Source organism: Pogonomyrmex barbatus, unplaced genomic scaffold (assembly GCF_055798465.1).
Source record: "Pogonomyrmex barbatus isolate J1 unplaced genomic scaffold, ASM5579846v1 scaffold3, whole genome shotgun sequence".
NCBI lineage: Eukaryota > Metazoa > Arthropoda > Insecta > Hymenoptera > Formicidae > Pogonomyrmex > Pogonomyrmex barbatus.
The window spans coordinates 9,948,506-9,971,415 of NW_028297127.1; the positions used below are offsets into that span (position 1 = coordinate 9,948,506).

Below are 22,910 nucleotides of genomic sequence, written 5' to 3' on the forward strand. Positions count from 1 at the left end.
TAAATGTTTTGTTATAGTTTTCGTGCATTACGTGGGCGAGGTTTTATTTCCTACATTTGTTTTTTATTCATTATTTACTATTTGTTGAGATTTTGTTGTTAATGTTGAAATGCTTAGATAAGGATGCGATATTAAGCTCTATTTTCTTGTTACTTTACTGAACAGTCTGGAGAAGTGATTTCAGTATGTTCTGTTTTTTGTTAGTGAGATTCTAGCGAAAATTTACTAGGAACATTAAGGCTGTAGTAGCGCCATAAGTTTGTGGTAAGGAGCGGCCATTTTGTATAAATCTTTAAATAATTTTAAGCAGTATATTCTTTTATTAAATGTATAAGAAGGGTTTGTTGGTGCTGTCTCCTGATACAGTCAGTCATAAATAATTAAAATTTTTGAAAAATTTACTTTAGACATGACCAGAGGTACTCTCGGCGCTGGGACGTGACAATAGCCATAAAACCGCTTTTACAACAGCTTTTGGGCATTATGAATTTGATAAAATGCCAGTTGGATTGAAAAATGCTCCCGCTACTTTCCAACGATTAATGGATTTAGTTTTATCAGGATTACAACAAGGAAAGGAACTATTTGTTTATATGGACGATATAGTTATTTACGCGTCGTCATTAGAAGAGCATGAAAGAAAATATAATCTTTTAATAGATAAACTACGCGAAGCAAATTTAAAATTACAGCTCGATAAATGTGAATTTTTAAAATCAGAAGTAACTTATTTGGGACACGTTATAGGCAAAAACGGAGTTAAACCCGACCCAAAAAAATTAGAGGCTGTGCGACGATTTCCTAGATCCAAGACACCTAAAAACATTAAACAATTTCTAGGACTAGCGGGATATTACAGACGATTTATCTCTAATTTTTCTAAATTAGCAAAACCCTTGACAAATTTATTAAAAAATGATGTACGTTTCGAGTGGACACAAAAACAAGAAGAATTATTTGAAATATTAAAACAAAGATTATGTGAAGAACTCGTGTTGCAATATCCTGATTTTTCAAAGCCTTTTATCCTAACCACCAACGCTTCCAGAGTAGCCGTAGGAGGAATATTGTCGCAGGGTGAAATAAATAAGGACCGACCAGTCGCGTATGCGTCGCGAACTCTAACTGATAATGAATTAAAATACGATACATACGAAAAGGAAGCGCTGGCTATATTATATTTGTGTTAAACATTTCCGCCCATATTTATACGGCCGAAAATTTACTTTAGTCACAGATCATAAACCTCTATTATGGTTTAAAAACGCTCAAGATATCAACATGAGAATATTACGATGGAGATTAAAATTAGCCGAATACGATTACGATGTTGTATACAAAGCAGGAAAAACTAACGTAAATGCCGATGCGTTATCCAGGAATCCGGTGAAGAAGTGAACTGCAAGGCAATTATTGACCGGAGAACTTTAAATCCCAACGAAGCAAAGGATGCAGAAATAATTTCTAAAATGTTAGAAGAATCCGATGAGGAGGAAGAAACAGAAGAGGACGAAAACTTCGAGTTATATCTTTCAGATGACGAGCAAACAGAAAATTTATTACCTGACGACAATCTGTTTAAGGATAATACGGATTCAATACTTGAACGCGGTGTTCACTTTCACACTACCGTGTCTTTCTACATGTTTCGCACTCGCTCGAACATTACACCAGCGTCTTCCAAAAATCGTCGTAGCTCGATATAGTCTACGTTAATCACCGCGCCAGTCAATATACGGCTTTCAAACGCCGTATCAATCTCGCGCCAAACGAGAGATCTATTATCTCTATTGGTATTCGAATACTTGCCAAAGTGCGCAAAACATCTTTCTAATTGAATTTTTGCACCCGCGAGTCGCGCGATCGCCACAGATTGTCTGTTTCCAACGGTGAGTCGAGAAATGCTTAACACGACTGAATTTTTCGAGCTGCTCGATGCACTCGTCACATCGTTGCAGCCACGCAAAACACTCCACCAAAGTAGCGACCTGGCTGCACTGTTCTAGCAGCTCGCGTTCCACTCGCTTGAGGTGTTCCATTTTTTTATATATCATATTACGTCCCACGGAGCACTTGCACTTGCACGTGACTCGTCCACAATATTGTCTTTCTTACGCGGTGCAAATTGGACACATATTACATGTTATTGTTATATATACGGACTGGCTGCAATTAGAGCAAAATCGACCATTTAGCGCACCATGAGTATTTATCTCATGCTTCCTAACGGCATACATTATTCCAATGTCAGTGTCCGTCAGACGAACCATGCATTCGGCACATACAATTAGAGCACCATCCGTCGAATAGTGAAATTGTATTGTACAATGTTTTCTATTACCATTCAGTGCAAGGAGTTCCGAACGCGTAACAATTTTCTCCGCATAATCCATAAGCTCCTCACTCTGATCACTTATACAATCGCTGTCATCAGACAACGCGTGCTCTTCATCTTCATCTTCATCTTCAATATCAATGTCAATATTTCCAACATTAATCTCCATTTCCTTTTCTTCTCCCAACACATTCATTATATTCGCTTCCATGTTCATATTTATCATATTTTCCATTACAATATTCGCACCGTCAGCCATTTTTTTCACACAATATCGCGATCGATATTTGTTTCGAGACTTCCAAAATCTACTGTGATCCTGCATGCCCAATCTACTATATATATCGTCTGTAATTGTTGTTCTTTTGTCGAACTCGAAGCATGGTCGTAGGTTTTCCGAGTCGCAATTTTGATTTTTTATAGCAGTTCAGGTTTCCCCGTTTTTTTACCCCCAATTTTTTCTCTGGTAAGAAGGTTCGGTAGAAAAGATTTGATGGATGACTCTTTTTTAAAGACAGCATAACTTGAAAGTAATAGTTGGAATAATATCAATCAATCTCCGGAAATAGTTTTTGTTACACATAAAAAAGAAACTTGGTATTTATAATGAAATATTATTTGTCGGTGTAACATCGATAAAAAAGGGGTAATGTATTTATTTTTATAGTTTCCATTCCGTGTCACTGCCAAAATTTATTTGGCTCCTACGTGAAAACTTAAACTTGACTAAACATGAACAAGCACGTTTCAATATTTATTATTAGAAAAAAAATCAAGGAAAGAAGACAAGAGAAGGGTCCATTTACCGACTAATACATATTTTCATTAAATAATGGATTTTTCGAAATTGTTCGAAATTAACTCGTTGCAACATGTACATTTGTTTATAGTAACCGGATTATTGGCGCTTCTCTTAACATGCTGCGACACATACAGTCGTCAATGCTATTTTTTCTAAATCGGAACATTATCATAAATCTTCTGAATCGCAATTTGTTTAGGTACATAGCAGCCGAAATATCGGCGCTTTTTTTTCTAACACGTCAATTTCTACAAAAAACATCTTTTCTAGTTCTTCCTAAACAAAAAAAGACCCGCCCCCTCCCCGCTCAATAATACATTCCAAAGAACTATCGACAAAGCATTTCCCAGTGCTTACCAGTTACTCCCTCTCCTTTATCCCGCGTCACCGAGTTACCCCGCTCGAAGCTCCTGAATTAGAACTGGCCTAGTATACCTATTCACATGGAGACGGAGCGTCTCTGTGTGCGTAAGTGGAGAAGGAAAATCGTCAGTGTGCTTGGGCTCGAATTTGCATCACTGTTGGGACAGAGGGTGTTATATTTTTAATATTTATGTAATTCTTTAATAATATTTTTTCTGTTTTTTTTTTCATAATAAATAAAATACTTATTTAAAATACTTTTGTAATTTTTTAATACTTTTATCGTATAATATATCTTTGTTTAGTTTTAATTAAGTTAATCAGTTATAATTAAGTGTGCATGTGCATGTACATATGCGTGTGTATGCGTGCATTACTAAATAAAAAAAAACAGGATTTTTTTATAAAAAAAAAACAGATTTTTTTCCTATATAATAAAAAATTTTTCATATAAGTACTGTTTGAGAATTGGCTTAGTTATTATAAAATGTTGGGACTGTGAGCGATGTCCCAATAGACAATGTCGCGAGTCGTATAGTCTATATCACAGTGGTCACTAAAAAAGAGTCTTTCTAGTATCTCCGTACTATAAGAGTTTACACACGTCACGCGGAATGCTGATCGAGCCGTCACAAGAGACAGTCTGAACTGATCAGAGATCTTGGAGAGGTTGAGTTAATGCTCTCCAAGTGAGCTGACCCAAAAGGAGAGACGAGATCACGGATGCACTCGCCGGCCACATGAACACTACGTGGTGAGCACGAGTGCGGCGTGATGATGTATCCTTCGCAATAATCCGGCAGCACTCCCGATCACGTCACTTTCACTGACTTTGGATGAGCGAGTCTTGAGAGCAGAGCTGTCCTTTTATGATCTTATCACTGCACGAGTCATGATAGCACTACCTCGAGCGATATGCGTATGATGGCCGAAACACAAGAGATCTAGTGAGAGTACGCAATAAAGAAGGAGGTCGCGAACGCTCCCAGGCGGCTAATTTCGGACGATCATGCATAATGCATGCTTCTGTGAGATGCTGCCATCTAAGAAAGAGACACCTGCGCGCAACTTTAAATGAAGATATAAGCTCATTCTCGAACAAGTACATATATAAATAATATACTTATATATAATATATAATCATATACGAAATTTGTCGATACATGTTCATATAGTTTTTCTTTCTAAAGTTTCTGTTTGATATAAGAAAAAGTTTACTTATTTTTTCTTCAAAGTAAACTTCCTGTATAAGAAAAAAAAATGCGAAAATTATTCTTTTAATTATTTTTCATCTTTTCATTACTATTATTTTTTTATATCAAACAGAAATTTTACAAAAGAAATAAACTAATATTAACTAATATCCCAGCGAGAAATATTAATCAAATCGACATCGAATTGATGATTTTCTTTTATTATTACTAAAATATTGATTAACATTGACAAAAATATATACATTTATCAATGTATTAATATATATTCATATATTCAGTTTTTTTATATATTTATATACATGTAACGTATAAAAAAGATTTTCTCCAAATAAAAAAATTGTTCGTATAGGAACATATATATATATATATAAAGATATATTATTATATATGAAATTTGTTCATATCTCAGCGAAAAAGGATAATGGCTGGAATAATCTCCTTTTTCATATGTTACATGAATATATAAAAAATTAATATATTAATGAATGTATTAATAAATGTATATATTTAAGTCAATGTTAATCAATACTTTAGTCTATAATAAAAGAAAAATTATGCAAACGTAAATATATATATATATATATATATATATGGTATGAAATGTCGCCAATGTGGGTTGTTGTGATGGTAGTTGTTCTGAACGGATTTGACGAAACCAACTTGTTGTACCTCCCTGCACGCCCCCGTCAATCCACGCTCGGGCGAAGCGGAAAATGGCGGCAGGTTCGAGAGGGGAATGGAAGGTTGTCGTGCAGGTTCCCAATTTAAATGAGGCGATCTTTAAATACTCATTATATATTTTCTACGTATAACCACAAAAAAAAAGAATGGATATATGACGCGGGGGTTTGCGTGCCCCGTGTGATTGGCGTGCAGCGGCGTGGAGGAATCGCGCGGCTCCTCGTGGAAGCGCTATGCTCGCCTCTCGCGAGCACCAGCCCCGCCGTGGTGCGTGGTCCTGGCGCGAGTCGTCAGCAAGCCTCCAGCGTGCTGCGGGGCCTCCGTCTGCGAGGCGACGTTGTAGGAGGCCGGTCGGTGATCCCGTCGGGGCGTCCCTGCGACGATGCTCCCGAGGTCGAGTGGGATGAGGCGCCACGGATGCCTGGAGTCCTCTGGACACTGCCCCGGAAAGCTTGGAGTAGGCGGGCGGTGATGCGCCGCAATCTGCGGTGAGATCCTCATCCGCAGTGGTGTTGATGGCTCGCTGAGCGGACCCCTACGGACCGGGAAGCTTATGGAACGGCCCGGTGTAGGCGGGCAGGTCCATGGAGCTGAGCTCGGGCGCGGCGGTGTCCGCGACGCTGGCCCTGACGCGTGACTGTCCGCTGAGGAAGATGATGTCGAGAGGGCGCCGAATAATTCCACCAATTGCTCTTCCCTGGAGGTCGGGGGGCGTTGGTTGCCCCTTACTGTAGGCGACGCAGGCTCTGGCCGGCGCGAAGTCGCCGATGATCCGGGATGAGTTGGTGCCGGGGTGTCTCGCAGTCCTCCTAGCCGGTGAGAAGTCCGCTCGGCGCTGGTCCTGGCGGCAGCGGGGGTAGGTCTCTCCGCGGTGATGGCTGCCAGCAAGTTGCTCGGGCACGGGCGGATGCGGCTATGAGGTCGGCAGCGGTGAAGAGGCGGTCCCGACGTGGTGACGGTGTCATGGTCCCGGGGCGGCGTACTCCGATGGCGTCTCTGCGATGTGGCGCTTCTCCGGTGGCGGAGAAAGCGGCGCGATCGGTTGCCTCTCGGCGGATGTGCCAAGAGTCATGTCCAACGGCATGTACGGCCGCTGAAGAGAACTCAGGCGAGAGGAGGCACGGCATGCGCGGCCGCGTCGGAGGGTAGAGGAAATCCTCGATGGCGTGCGCGGCCACTGAGGGGGAATACGACCAATAGTGGTCGGTAACGCCGGCCTTGTAAAAAAGGTCGTATATTGACCGCAAGCGGTCAGTTCTCAGTGCTAGCTTAAGCCGTGCGCGGGCTCCAGTGCGCACTGAGGTGGTAGTGCTAAGCGGTGGTGCTGGCCGCTCTTATATAGCGCCAAAGACGGATTCCGCGCACGAGTGGATGATCAAACAGTTGGCCATTTCGTGGCGAGCGCGTGGATCACTCCTGTGCGCGGGCCCACAGTGTCGGCGCGCTTGTCGATGGGTCAGAGTGGCGGTGACCGCCACAATGGAATATATATATATATATATATATATATATATATATATATATATATATATATATAGAACAAATATAGGAAGCGTGAGCGGCGGCTACTATCCCCTCGCCGCGCGCGCTTCGCCCATCGCCGAGCGCCGGATGGCTATTGTCATCACGCTGGGCCGTCTTACGGATTAAGCGGGCGAGCGTTTTCTTCTCGCGCGCTCTTATTTGTGCAACTTCAATATTTAACTCGAAAATTATTGTGAATATCGCAAAATGGTATAAGATATTTTTATTTATCGTTCCAGTCTACCTTCTCACGAAGACAATGCTATGGGACACTCTGTATATACATATATAATCATATATACATTCTCATCTACAATTTGTCGATAGACTCGCACCACATCTACTTCACGAGACATGATTTTATCAGCAGTGTCGCAAAATAGATGGGATCTGTAGTTCCACGGCTCAATTATAGATGTTGGTGGCGGTAGTGTACGGCATCACGCGTGTCATGAAAAAGACCAGCATGATTGCTCTCAGGTTCTTCTTTGGCAGAAGTGTGTGCTCTAGCCCTTAACCTGTCGTCAAATTGGGAATATAGTAGAAAACGAAAAGTTTTATACACTTTGTAACATAACTTTAATAATATAAATCATTTTAGTAATTCTTTTTTATACATATATTTGTACATAATTTTACATTACATAATATTGCATATAATATGCGTATACATTATATTTTAAGAACTATTGTTATAGAAGTTTACTCTTTTAAAATAATATCGTTTTGCCTAGTTTTTAACGTTTTCTTAGGTTTTAAAATTTATTGTAAATAAAATTTGACATAGAAATGCAATCGTATTTTAATGTATTTAGGCAATACCGCTATTATTAGCTGAATTTTATGCAGCATTTTATATATATTAATATCTTCACAATCTAATATAGTAAATAATAAATAATGAATAATTCTTACTTAAAAAAACTGAGCTTATTATTCTTGTACTACGACAAGTTGGAAAGGCACGCTTAACCGTCATTAATTATAAATTAATTATAAATAATTTTAAAATTATAAAATAATTAATAGAGATGCAAACATAAACCCATAATAAATTAATAAAATAATCTAGTAATACTAATAAATCAACTAATAAATTAAAATAAGTCCGAATCAAAACAGAATGAAAAGACAGACAATCAAACAAAATCATTTATTAATTACTTTGGATTTAATTCATATTTCAAATAGTTTGTTTTTATTACGAAGAAATATTTTGTCACTCATTTTTATTATTAAATATAGATAATAATTCTAGAAAAAATCGAATAATATTAAACCTTTTACTTATAAATGACTGCTATGATATTCCATTATCTAATATTTCATTAATATTAAATTTCAATATTTTTATTTTTTCTTAATTTTCTTTTCAATAATTCTTTATAAACTCTGCATCATCTCTGCACAAACGCTGGAAAGGCTATGTTTATTTGTATTCTTTCGGGCACTTTCGTTGCGTATGCACCTACATCCTCTTTTATTCTGATCCACACGCCTGCATGCCTCGCCTGCTCGCATGCACATAGCTATATGCGCGCTCGCGTGCGTGTAAGTGTAACATAAATATACAGGACATCCCAAAATTCGCGATTCAAAATACTGTAGCAAAAATGTTTTCGAAAAATTAAAAAAAAATTTATTTGTGAATTTTTATAGTATTTCAAGCAATAGCTCTTAAGATATAAAAGTTTTAAATTAGCCAATCATATACTAGTTTTAAATGAATGCTTATTCAGGAGTTGCGTAGTAATAATAATGAGCGCGCACTTCAGATCATGTGTTTTTGATTATTTTACTGTATAAAATATAATATTTATCATAAATTAACGATGTTAATAAATAAATTATGAAAGCTTCATCAAAATTAAATCGCTAGTATTGCAAATTATAAATATATAAGGAGAACGTGGCATAGTAGACATTACATTGATCTAGTACGCTAGAAATCCCGAGTTCGAGTCCCAGGTTAAGATATTTTCATATGCTCCTGTGTCTCCTCTCGACAGTCTCAACGGCAAACCACGAGAATATTCTTTCACAGAACTTCCTCAAAAATTTGCCGTTAAGATATCTGTCCGGTAAGCAGGAGATCCAGATTCGATTCCTGGCTGAGGTGATATTTTTCGCAATTACGAATTTTCACGACTGGTTCATGGTCACGCCGTGACGCACACCCTCTCTTCTTATTTAGAAACCGTTAAAAAATAAGTCCTATATGCCTGTACCTATATCACCTATATGCGCATCACAGGCATATGAAAATGAGATAGAAAAGGCCCTAAAAATGTGACCTATGAAAGTAGAAGAAGAAGAGAGAAGAAATATGCATTCAGATTACTACAATTCATATGAATGCAAGAACATTGGCTGTGTTTTGATATTCATTGCCAATACTGAAAATCTATAATATACGTGACATCAACTATATTTTCAATACTAGTGAATATCAGAATGTAGCCATTAATGACTACATTCTGACTGCATGATCACATGATTACATGATCTGAAGTGTGCGCTTGCTATTGCATATGACTTATGGATATATATATATATATATATATATATATATATATATATATATGCAGGGTTGGGAAGTAACTTATTACTTGTAGAGTTACTTTTTTTATAACTAATAACTAATTTAATAATTACTTTCATCATTACTTTATATATTTCAAATTTATTTGTCATTTAGCGTTATTGTGTCATCTATCCTTGTTTTATACTTAATAATAAAATGACACAATGGCTACGTTCAGCAGAGTGCTGGCGAAAATAAAAAGTTGAGCGTAAGTCGAATGTAAGAGAAAAGTGACAGAAGTGTAAACAACTTTTAAGAAGCGTAGATTGGATCAATGGAAGATAGAAGAAGGGTGTCACATGAAGCGTAACATAAACGTAATCTGCGTATTCTAGTATTTTACTAAAACACGTTACACCATTCTGAAAGCCTTCTTTCACATAGAGCGTATTTCGCAGAATTTTGAAAAATGTGTAATTAATACAACCGATTGCTGATTACGGTTTCTGTTGTACTCTCTAACAGAAATGCTAAACTAATTTGTGATTGGTCTTTACGCCTTATTTTCGCCAGGAAGAAAGCAGTTTTGCGATTGTTGTAAAAATCTTTGATAGGTTTGATAGGATTGTAAAAATCTTGATGGATTTTTGTTAATTTCTCCCTTAGTTTCTCATGGATCTAAATATATAAACTAATCACATTTAAGAATCTTATACAGTTGTAAAGCTGTTGAGTTGAACATCCAATAGCACTGACAACCTGCTTCTCACATTTTTTAGGCTATGTTCGAAAACATTTGAGTACCCCATGTATCATTGATATTTTATCTTTGTTTTTTACCGAATTTTAACAAGAATAAAATGATACAGGAATACTCGGATGATGTTTCCGAACTTAGGCTGCTTCTGATATTTATTGCAAGTACCGAAAATCTATAATATACATGATCTAAACTATATTTTCAGTACTGGCAGTGAATATCAGAACGCAACCTTAATGTGATTGGTTAGATGTAAAATAAAAACCAATCAAATTCGACTGTTATAATAAATGCAGTTTAAAGTTTTAAGTTTTACTTAATGTCATTGCAATCAGTCCTTAGAAATATATTACAAAAAATATATTAGAAATATGAGATTTTTATATTTAAAATAGCAATGCACAAAACATTACAGGAAGTAAACAGAGAATTAACTAAAAAGTAACGACTCGTAATTATATCTGTAACATGTTATTTTTTAAAATTGATAACTTGTAACAATAACTAGTTACTTTTTTAAAGAAAAGAACCATAATTAATTACTTTTACAAGGTAACTTTCTCAACCCAATCCTGTACATATGTACATATATATATATATATATATATATATATATATATATATATATAGAATTTCTTGCCCTGAAATTGAAATTTGCGAATAATGAAAAATAAATAAATAATAATATAGAAATTTAATCTTAAAACAAAAATTTAAACTTTGGTTCATAAATTGTCCCTGATTTAAGTGAAGTAGAAGAAAGTTTTATGTGTAAGTTATATAAATTAGAAATATTATAGCAAATAAAATTTCATATGTATGTGTAAGTTATATAAATTAGAAATATTATAGCAAATAAAATTTCATATGTATAAACAATAAAATTCAGGTATTAGAATATTATATATCAGTTTGGAATATCGGTTTGTTGGAAAATATATTTTTATTAATTATAATGATTTGTATTAATTGTTGATTCAAAAGGATTGAAAGAAAAATTACAGCAATCAGTTTATTACACATCTTCTAACTTTGAATTTAAATATTCAATAAGTTATAATTTTCAATGATATGTATAAGTTATCTTCATTATATTGTTTATATTATATTGTTTTCTTTTTTTAAATAAGATTAATATGTAGATTAAAAACAGATTTAAATTGATTATATATTAACAAGTTACATATAAACATGTTACATATAAACATAACATGTATTAAACATAATTAATTTTTGTTAGATTTCTTTATATCTTATCGAGATGATCATTTATATCTCAAGCAAAGTAAAAGTATATAAAATTTTGAATTTTCTGAAAAAACAACTATGCAAAAATGAAGAATATTCTTTAGACATAAAATTAATAGCATTAATGCGTTATTGTTAATTTTAAGTTTTAAAATATTCTGTAATCTGTGGTACATTTTCGAATGTAAATTTATTTAATGGATCTTTTGACCTTCAATTTATATATCAAAACATTCTTACATTACCAATTCGCTTATTTTTGCTGTACTTGGGACAGCATTTCAATTTTAAAATAAATAAAATTTTAGTTTTAATAATTAATTATATTATCAATTAGTAATATTAATTATAGTATCCATTATAGTATCCATACAAATTCTATATATTAAATAATATTAATTTGATATTGTATGTATTATTGATTTTTGAATCTTATAATTTAATTGTTTATATAATACTCACTTAAAATAGTTAATTGATATAATAAAGCTAATAATCTTGCTTTAAAGCAATATTGTTTAATAATGCAAATAATGCAAATAGTATAACATACATCTAATTTAAAGTCTCTACCTTCAGACAAAAGAAAAAAATTATTTATTCTATCTTTGTTACTTTTAATTAGCTAAATTCTTCATATGTTTTGTCTTATAAATTTTTTCTGCAATTTAAATGTTAGTCAAATTTATTTTCCTATTATGATTTCTCGTAAAAGTTTTTCTATTAGGATTACAATTCTGATGTACATCCAACGATAATATAATCGTATGTACAAAAAATTGAAATTTGTAATAATTATACAACTATGTTTGTTACACATTTTGTTAATTTCAACCATTTAACTACTTGATCAATCGATCGAAGTAATGTAAAGAAAAGTCTAAACGTATAATGGTTATTAAAATTAACATAATTAGAAACGGATAGATTAGAAATATGTAAACTCTCATGCGTACATAAAAATTTTACACATCTAAGAAAATTATGTAAAAAATATTGCATATATATCCATAAATATTGCTTATTCAGATTCTTGCGTATCAACAATTTGAAGAAATATATCTAATATAATTCTATAATCTTAAATAGATATTCTGCTTTTATAATATCCCAATACTCTATACATGTAATCTTGTATTGATCTTTCATATTCTCACTTTTATAGTTATTATAACATAAAAGTTGTGGCTAGTTTTATAATCAATTCTGGGTACAATCTTTTACATTAACTCATTTTTTGTTTTTTTTATATTTATAAAGAAATGTAAATAAAAACTTTCTTCCTTAGAATGTGAACTCATTAGCCAAAAGTATTAACATCTAGTGTCACATAAATATATCTTGAATCACAAGATGAAATCTATATCATAATTCACTTCTTATTCTCTCTCGATTAATAGTTGATGTATGTGTAGCACCTTGAGATTCATAATTTTGTTTTTCCATTTTCTCACCTAATTCTAGCAATCTAATCATATTATAATATTTAGAAAACTTTCTCTTAATCAGTTGTACTTTCTTTCGATCTTTGCTAAGATTAACAATGGAACCCAGAATAAAATGAATGTCCTTGATATGTTCTAATTTAAGTAGAATGATTTTACGTTTATTGCGCGTAATTTTTTTATCTAAAAAATTTAAATGCCGTCTTAATTTTCTGTAATCCTGTAAAAGTTGCTCGATAATATCTAAACATAACCTTCGAGTTCTAGCGATACATTTATCTGGCGCTTCACCAGTTCCCATTTGACAAATATTGATTAGAGCTTCGATATGAGAGTCATCGTTCAAATTTGCTAGTACAAAATTTAGCAAGTTTGGAATGGTAATAGAAACAGAAAATGGAAACACAGTACTATCCTCCTTCCTAAAAACATTTCAGCAAAAAAAAAAACATTATTGAAGATTGAATGATATAATTAAATTAAAATAATAAATATTGCACATAAATGAAAATCATTCTAATAATAAAATTTCTAATAATAAAAAAAAGAAAACAAAAAACATCTTTTCATCAAAATACAAATGTAAAATCTTTTAAAGCATGTAATAAAAAATAACAAATGACTCCACATTTTATATGAAAAAAGTGGCTTCGGTCAGATTGACTGAAATTGAAATATGTTTTAATTATGTTTTAGATAATATTGATCAAAAGTTTCCTCTGACAAAAAGTTCAAAAATTAAGGGTCGGCAGGAGAAACCTACCTTAATAGCACAGGATGATCCTGTATAAGTCCTGAATATCTCGGGACATATGTAGGACATTGTTGGACATTACACTTACAAGGGGAGGGCGCGGACTTGGGATCACCGATTTTGGAAAGGCTTATATATGTTAAAGTACTCTACTAACAGAGTACTTGAGTAAAAGGATAGAACGCCATATTCAGTTATTTTCAAGAAAAACCGATTTAAATTTATAGCGTTTCTTATATATCGGTCGTGTTAAACTCATTGTCGCCGAAATTGAGTAGCTCGAGTGCTCTAATAATTATTTTAAATTATTAATTGAAGTTAAAAGTGAAAATTTTAAATATAAAACAAAAAAATTAACTATAAGTATAAATAAAAGTATAAATTAAATATAAACAATTGTTAATTAAATTAATTTTATTTTACAAAATAATATAATACATATTTAACATAATATAATAAATATTTTCTAGATAAAAAAAAAGTATAATAGGTAGGAATCGAACCCGGGTCGAGATTGGTACAGGGCCGAGCACTTGAACTATCTGATCTCGGCGACAATGAGTTTAACGCGGCCAATATATAAGGAACGCTATAAATCGGTTTTTCTCAAAAACAACTGAATATGACGTCCTATCCTTTTTCCTCAAGTACTCTGCTAGTAGAATACTTTAACATATATAAGCCTTTTCAAAATCGGTGATCCCAAGTCCGCGTCCTCCTCTTGTAAGACAAAAATTTGTCTTACAATCCTGTGGACGTCCTGTGGACTAGCAAATAAGCGCGTTATACGACTTGGAAACGTCCTCGGGACGTCCTCTTCTCAGTCTCAGGTTATCCTGAGAATTTTCTTAGGACGACTTTAGGATGATTTGAGGATAACTTGAGAATATCCCACAAGCATCCTTAAGGATGTCCTGAAAAAATCTTAATCATATCCGTCAGTAATCCTGTGGATGTCCATAATGTAATCAATATTGATCCAGAATATGTTATTATGGTATTTTCAGAATACGTTTCAAGACTGTATCAGGACAATGTCAGGATTATTAACAATTATTTGTTAAAAATACATTATATAGTATATAGTAAATAGTAAAAATAGTATAGTATATAGTAAAAATATAGTTTCTTTAAAAATTAATTATCTTAAAAAAATATTATTTACGTTAAAGAGTTTCTAGTTTATATTATATATATGTATATTTTATTTCATATGTTCAAAATGAGAATTTTTATAACTAATTTTGTATAACTAACGAATTATAATTAATAAAGCTTGATTCATTTATGTATAACGCATTTTTAATAAATAATTGTTGATAATCCTGACATTGTTCTGACACAGTCCTAAAACGTATTTTAAAAATATCATAATAACATGTTCTAACTTAACTAGCAAGATGATGCCATTATGAGTGTCGGTCCACAATAAGTATTTAATCTTTAAGTCGTAAGAAATTGACCAATCATAGTCGATTATTCTTTTCATATTCGATTATAATTGGTCAATTTCTTACTTCTTAAAGCTTAAATCACCTATTGTGGACCGACACTGACGATGATTTAAGGTCATTTTTCGTTATTCGTCCTCAGTGTACCAAATAATGACGTAAAATAATGTAACATTTGTCACGAAATATTATCGGAATAAATATATCGTCATTCAATCGTCATTTTTTAGACATTTTTAATAAATAAATAATGAAACATTATTAATTACTATCTTTCTTAATTAACTATAATATATAAATAAAAATATTTCCCATATTTAATACAATTATTAACAAATTCATAAACAAGTAAGCAAAATATATACAATTTTCATTAAAAAAATGATTCTCATTAAATATGATATAGGTTCACGGTTCTATATATGTAATTAAATTATCTACAAGAAGTACATGTGCAATCGAGATTTTAAAATTGAGACTATTTATTTACAATATAATAACATTCATTAACCAGATTTATCATATTTTAAGTCGAAATCCTATAATCACTTATTTCTTCATTTCAGTGGCAAGTTTCATCCCAATAGACCAGAGGTTAAGCGACATCGAACAGGATCTCCAAGTGGATAGATTATCAGCTTTAGAAACAAGCGGTGATAAGAGATAAAAGATGTTTCATCAATTTCTCTCATTTTTTTTTCATTTTTTTCCACATCTTTTCCGTGAGAGGTGTATATTATAGATCATGTATATTATAGATTTTCAGTACTAGCAATCAATATCGAAACACGATCGTTTTCAGGATGTCCCTGAGGTCATCCTGAAATCATCCTAAAGTCATCTTAAGAAAGCCTTAGCCTAAGGCTGAGTGGAGAACGTCCTTAGGACGTTATTACGCTCATTTGCTAGTCCACAGGACTACTGTTTACGTTTCAGGATCATGATAAGTAGTTCTCAGAATATCTGGCTCATCTAATAGAATATCCTGAGGACGTCCTTGTATTATTAGGGTATGGAGACCTCTATCGGAAATAAATTCCTTTTCATCTATATTACGGCCAAAATACTGCGAGAAAAGCTATATATAATAATTACGATATTTATAATCAAACTATTCACCTGACAAAAACTACAGAGCGATTTGTAAGAAAATGTGTGAAAATAAATAATTCATTTATGCGTAAATAGATTTGCACTATAGGACAATAAAGTGCAAATATTTTCACTTACTGTAAATTTTTTTAAGAGCCAAATTACAAAATCCGGTTCTTGAACAAAGAGCAAGAATCATAATTTTATAAAAAATACGTAGAAAAAAGTTCATGACAGAAAATTGTTTCTATGAGATATGATATGGGTGTACTCAAATACAATATATATCTGCACTGTAAATAAGGAGTAGACAGTTACATTTATTTTAATTATTTAAGAGTTAAATTGCAAAATTGGCTCTGTAGATAACTTCATAATTGTAAAAGAAATTATCTGAACAAAGTATCATGACAAAACATCGTTTCTATATAAGACAGAATATAATTGAGTACAGGTATAAATATATATATATATATATATATATATATATATATATCTGCACTGTTAATAAGAAGTAAATAGTCTCATTTTAGATCAAGTCGAAGTTAGTTCGTCACTCCTGCCGATTCTTAATAATATAAAAGATCATTCATTTGAAGTGAATGCTATTGGTTTAAGGCTTGGTTCTCTCGCGGCGCGACATGGGTTGTATAACGTCAAAGGTGACAAATGACATATAAAAAGTTTCTTGCGTATAGCTTTATTTTGTACTTTTCCCTTAAAGCGATGTCTACAATGAGACTTTAGACTTGAGAAATTAGCCAACCATAATCGATTTATAGAAGAATAATCGATTGTGGTTGGCCAATTTCTTAAATCTTATCTACGTCTCTCTCTACGTCTTAAAATCTCATTGTAGACGCCGTTTAAAAACATATTTTCGTATTCTTAAAACTTGTAAAAAATACCAAAAAGTAAGATATCTGTTCAACAAATCATGTAAAAGTGTAAAATAATTCTTGAAATAATGGTCACTGCTTAGCTATCAGAAACAATTAGATCTAGTAATCTAGTAATTTTTACAAATTTTAAGAATACGAAAATATCATGTTGTGTATCTCGAGGTTCAGCGGCGGAGCCGCCGAACGATTCAGAAGTCTCAGAAGTGACCGTAGGAGAAATATGCTATCCGTATGTCTTTCGTCCTAAACTGTCATTTAGATATCTTCTTTAAAAATATATACAGGATGTTTTATTTCAAATGTATAATACAAATAATTTAGCAAAGGCCGAAATCAGGCCAAAATGTTTAACTCCGAGCCCTGATTTAAGCCATTAAAACCTATGCCTTGACCAGTAAGGATAGCCAAAAAATAATTATTGAAAATAGAATCGGAGCATAAAAAGATATTTCTGATATAAAAAAACACTGTAAAAATCAATTTTGCAATTAATTATTATAAATAAATTAAAAATTGGCTGTAGAGAAAATTAATTACGTCAATCGATTGTACGGGAAAAATTACTAAAGAAACACATACAATATAAACTTTTTCTTAACGTTCTTTGTTTATGTAAAAAATTATTTGTTTATAACAATTAGTTGCAAACTTGATTTTTGTAATGTGCCTTTTATATCAGAAATGTTTTTTTATGCTCCAGTTATACTTCTAATAGTTATTTTTTAGCTATTCTTGGTAGAAATAAATTTTAATAAAATCTATTTTTTTATATAAACAAAGAATGATTTAAGAAAGAGTTATATATGTGTTTCTTTAGTAATTTTTCGCGTACAATCGATTGGCCTAATCAATTTTTCTTCACAATCAATTTTTAATTAGTTTATAACAATTGCAAAATTGATTTTTGCAATATGTATTTTAGATCAGAAATGTCTTTTTATGCTCTGGTCTTATTTCCAATAATTAATTTTTGGCTATTCTTATTGATTTAGGCTGAGCTTTGATAGTGTTGCGGCCGTGTGGTGTTCCGTTCGGCGCTGCTGAAATTAATCAACATCAATCGATAAGAGTTTGAATAGAGGATCGGCCCTTGGCAACGCGTCGTTCTCCGACTGTTTTTACAGATTTCACGGCCAGATTCCGCGGTGGCCGGACGCATTTCGTACCGTTGGTTTAATAAAGAGGGAGCTTTTCTTTAAACAGTGTTCTTCCTTTCCGAAAGCGCTCCGCCGAGTATCGCGATCTTGGGAAGTAACGCCGCGAACGCGACAATTTTGGGGGCTCGTCCGGGATCGAATTTTTCGATCCGTGTGTGTGTGCGTGCGTGCGTGCGTGCGTGCGTGCGTGCGTGCGTGCGTGCGTGCGTGCGTGCGTGCGTGCGTGCGTGCGTGCGTGCGTGCGTGCGTGCGTGCGTGCGTGCGTGCGTGCGTGCGTGCGTGTGTGTGTGTGTGTGTGTGAGATAATGGCGGAGCGACAAACGGAAGAGACGGGGACTGGACAGGAAGAGGCGAAAGGTCGGAGAGTGTCTGCAAGAAAAAGGGCCTGTACTCGAGCGGAAGGGCCGGAGGCGTCTCCGAACTTGGAGGAGATTCTTCGCTTAACGCTGGAGGAGCTTCGCTCTCTGAGGGAGGAGCGCGCTCGTCGAGAGACAGAAATATCTTCAATGCCCGGTCCGCAGGAAGAGATTTCGTAACGTCCGATATCAGGCCAGTCATTTCCTTTTTCAAATTTTAGTTCCGACTTGAAACTTAAGTCTGATACTTATGACGGTAGTGTTTCGTTGCGCGAATATCTTACGCAGTTTAATTTAATTGCGCGGGCGAATAATTTGGGAAACGCGAAGAAGGTTGTCGTATTAGCGTCATGTCTCCGAGAAAAAGCGCGTGCGATTTTGGAAGGGGGCACGGATTTTGAGAACTTTCAATTTGAAAATTTGGTCGCGCATTTAGAGCTACGTTTTGGAGAAAATTTATCCTCGCAAAATTATTATTATCAATTTACGAATCGAAAACAGAGATTCGGAGAAGATTTAGCTGCATTAGGCTCAGATATCGAGCGTTTATCTCGATTAGCTTATCCTGAATGTTCTCCCGGAGTTCGTGACAAAATTGCTTGTTCTCAATTTGTAGTTGCATTGTCTGATGTAAATGTTAAACAGACATTGCAGCTAGAAGGGTTAACATCTTTGAGGGCCGCAGTAGAAAGGGCTTTGGCTATTAAAATTATTAGGGAGAATTGTTTAAAAGAGCGGAGAAATTTTGATTTTAAAAAGGTTAAAGATTGCTCGAATTATAAGAGCAATCCTGATTTAAACGGGTTCAAAGTAGAATCTCGTGGAACGAGGGGTTTAAATTTTAAGAAAAAGAAGAATTTTTAAATTCAAGAGAAAAAGGAATGTTTGCAGTGCGGAAAACAAGGGCACTTCCGTTCCGAATGTCCATCACTTTCTGTTTCACAGCAGGAAAAATAGGTTTTGTCGAACTTACAGGGGCGGGCTCGACAAATGGAAGAAATGCCCCGGGGTTTGTAGGCGTTTTGAGAGAAGGTGTAAAAAATCAGGAAATTTTGTTTTCCAAGGCTCTCTTAATGGGAGAGACTGTTTTTTTAAATTGGATACGAGCTCCGACGTGACCTTGGTAAGTAGTAAATTTATAGGGAGAAAAGGGAAGCGTTTTTCAGCAAAGGAAGAAAATTTGAGGTATCCTACGAAGGAAAGGGTCCCGATCAGTTTAAAATGTTCGCTAAGATAAAGTTAGGGAGATTTAATTTAGAGTTACCGATTTTCGTTGCCGATATTGGAGAGGATTGTATTTTGGGCGCGGATTTCTTTTCACGAATAGGGATGCAAACTGTAATAGAATCTTTTCTCCGTGGAGGTCATAGGGAAGGTTTTTGTCATCGGATTAAGCAAGAGGACGAAGCTGTGCCCGCAGAGTTGGAAGAATTCTTTGATAATAATTCCCAGGAGTTGGAGGTAGATCAGAGAATAGTTTTCGCTACATTGTTGCGAGAATTTCGTGACGTGTTTTCGGAGCAAGCTGTTGCAGGAAAGTGTGAAGTTCTTCAACATAAAATTGAATTAATGGATTCTTGTCCTATCAAACAGGCTCCTAGGAGAATTCCAATTCATATGCGTTCAGAAGTTGAAGAAAAAATTATGGAAGACATGAAAGAACAAGGGGTAATTGAAGAATCTTCAAGCCCTTGGGTTTCTCCAACAGTTTTGGTAAAGAAGAAAGATGGATCTCTTAGATTTTGCATTGATTTTCAGAAATTGAATGCGGTTACGAAAAAAGATTCTTATCCGTTACCAAGGATTGACGATCTTCTTGATCAGTTATCGGGAAATGCCTGGTTTTTCACTCTGGATTTGAAGAGTGGTTATTGGCAACTGAAAATTCATCCCGAAGATAGGGAAAAGACTGCTTTTTCTGTGGGGAATGGACTTTGGCAATTTGTTGCAATGCCTTTTGGTCTGTGTAATGTCCCGGCTACCTTTGAACGTCTTATGGAACGGGTGCTTCGGAGTTTATTTTCGAAAATTTGCCTGGTTTATTTAGATGATATAATAGTATTTGGCAAAACTTTTGAGAAAATGAAAGAGAATTTAAGAGAGATTCTTCTGAGATTTCGTGCTGCGAAACTTTGTGTTAACCCAAAGAAATGTGATTTATTTAGGAGACAAATAAAATATTTGGGTCATGTTGTTTCTTCTGCCGGGATCGCTACGGATCCTGAGAAGACTGAAGCGGTCACTGAGTGGCCAGTTCCTCAGAATAAGAAACAGGTCCGAAGTTTTCTTGGATTTTGCTCTTATTATCGGAAGTTTGTTAAGGGATTTTCTTCAATTGCGAAGCCTCTGTTTAAGTTAACTGAGAATTTGACTAAATTTGATTGGACCAGCCAATGTCAAGAAGCATTTTTGAGGGTAAAACAGTATTAACGTCTGCACCTCTTCTTTCCTTTCCGAAGGGGGAAGGAAAGATGATTTTGGATACGGATGCTTCAGATTTTGGAATAGGGGCGGTACTTTCACAAGTTCAGGACGGCTATGAGAGGGTCATTGCTTATTATAGTTTTAAACCTGAGCGGAATTATTGCACAACAAGAAGAGAGTTATTAGCTTTGGTAGATTTGATGAAACATTTTCATCATTATTTGTACGGAAAGAGTTTCTCTATTCGAACTGATCATGCTTCTTTGAGATGGTTGATGTCCTTCAAAGACTTGGAGGGACAATTGACTCGCTGGATGGAAAGGTTACAACAATACGATTTTGATGTTGCTCATCGAAAGGAGATTATACATGGTAATGCCGATGGTCTTTCGAGACGCCCTTGTGTAGAAGAAAAATGTAGATTCTGTTCTAAAGTGGAAGTTCAGAGAGGGCTTTTTGAGGATAAAGTAGTTGCTCGTATTGTTTTGCGTGAGGATTCTTCTGAGGATTGGCGAAGGGCTCAAATAGAGGATCAGGAACTGGCAATATTTTTACTTGCCAAAGAAAATGATTTGCGACCTTCTTGGGAGGAAGTTTCTTCGAAAGGATTGTCAGCCAAGATTTATTGGCATCAATGGCATGCCTTGGAAGTCCAAAATGGGATTTTGCATAAGAGATGGGAGGCTCCTAATTTGAAAAACAGTTTTCTTCAGTTGATGGTCCCGCGAAGCAAAGTAAAGCAGATTTTAGAAGAAGCTCATGATACTCCTTCTGGAGGGCATTTCGGGATTAATAAAACGCTGGAAATGATCCGGAAGCGTTTTTATTAGGTAACCTGTAAGAAGGATGTTGAGGAATGGTGCAGAACCTGTAAGATTTGTATTGCGAAGAGGGATGCTGCGGATAAAGGGAAATCTCCTTTGCAGATCTTTAATTCGGGAGCTTCTTTTGAGAGGATTCAGATGGATATTTTAGGCCCGTTACCTGTTTCTTCTTCAGGCAATAAGTATCTCCTAGTTGTTGTAGGTTGTTTTACTAAATGGGTAAAGGCTTTTCCTTTGAAAAATATGAGAGCTACTACGATAGCAGAAATTTTTGTTAATCAGGTTTCTAGATATGGGGTCCCGTTGGAACTTCATACTGATCAGGGAAGGAATTTTGAATCACAGCTCTTTCAAGAATTGATGAGAATTTTGGGAATTAGGAAAACGAGGACGATCGTTCTTCATCCTCAGTCTGATGGTCAAGTTGAAAGACAACATCAGACAATTTTACAGTATTTGTCAAAGTTTGTTGAAGAGAATCAAAAGGATTGAGATCGTTGAATTCCCATGTTTCTTCTTGCCTATAGGACCTCTAGACATGAGGCTACAGGCGTAACTCCTTCAGAATTGTTTTGCGGAAGAGATCTTACCTTGCCGATGGATTTGCTAAGAGGTACTCCTCCCAGTTATGGTTTTTCCAAGTCAGCGGAGGAGTACGTTCGGAATTTGCGGCAGAAGCTGGATGAAATTCATCAGAGAATAAAAGAGAGATTAGAATCAAGGTCTTTGAAGATCAAATGCCGCTATGATCGAAAGGCTAGGCATCCCATTTTTGAGGAAGGTTTGGTTATTTAATCCTCATCGTAAGAAGGGTAGGTCTCCCAAACTACAGAACGATTGGGAGGGGCCTTTTGAGATAATTAAGAAAATTAGTGATGTAGTTTTCTGTATTTCTCGTTCAGGTGGTCAGAAAAGCAAGATTGTGCATGCCGACAGGTTAGCTCCGTTTAGAGAAAGGGAAGAATTTTAAGTAGAGGTTTTCGGGGCCTGGTTTTCCAATTTTGACATTATTTTTATTTCTTGTTGATTGTTTTGAGTTACTGTTTTCTGTTTT

At 34.6% G+C, this 22,910-nt stretch overlaps 1 protein-coding gene across 7 annotated transcripts in view; it reads right to left on the reverse strand.

Annotated features, from left to right (window-relative positions):
* LOC105434197 (thioredoxin domain-containing protein 11) overlaps positions 1 to 22,910 on the reverse strand; it is a 69,169-nt gene that overhangs the window by 30,238 nt on the left and 16,021 nt on the right. For 3 of the 7 annotated variants that reach the window (XM_089080060.1, XM_025220113.2, XM_089080066.1), the window contains one exon: positions 7,475 to 13,318. The exons of 2 other annotated variants lie outside the window; for them this stretch is intronic. In XM_089080060.1, the coding sequence (XP_088936186.1) occupies positions 12,817 to 13,318 (502 nt within the window). In that variant the 3' untranslated portion in view covers positions 7,475 to 12,816. Of the gene's footprint in view, positions 1 to 7,127; positions 7,438 to 7,474; positions 15,922 to 22,910 lie in introns of those variants that run through there. 2 more of the 7 variants (XM_089080062.1, XM_089080065.1) reach the window with 2 other exon arrangements.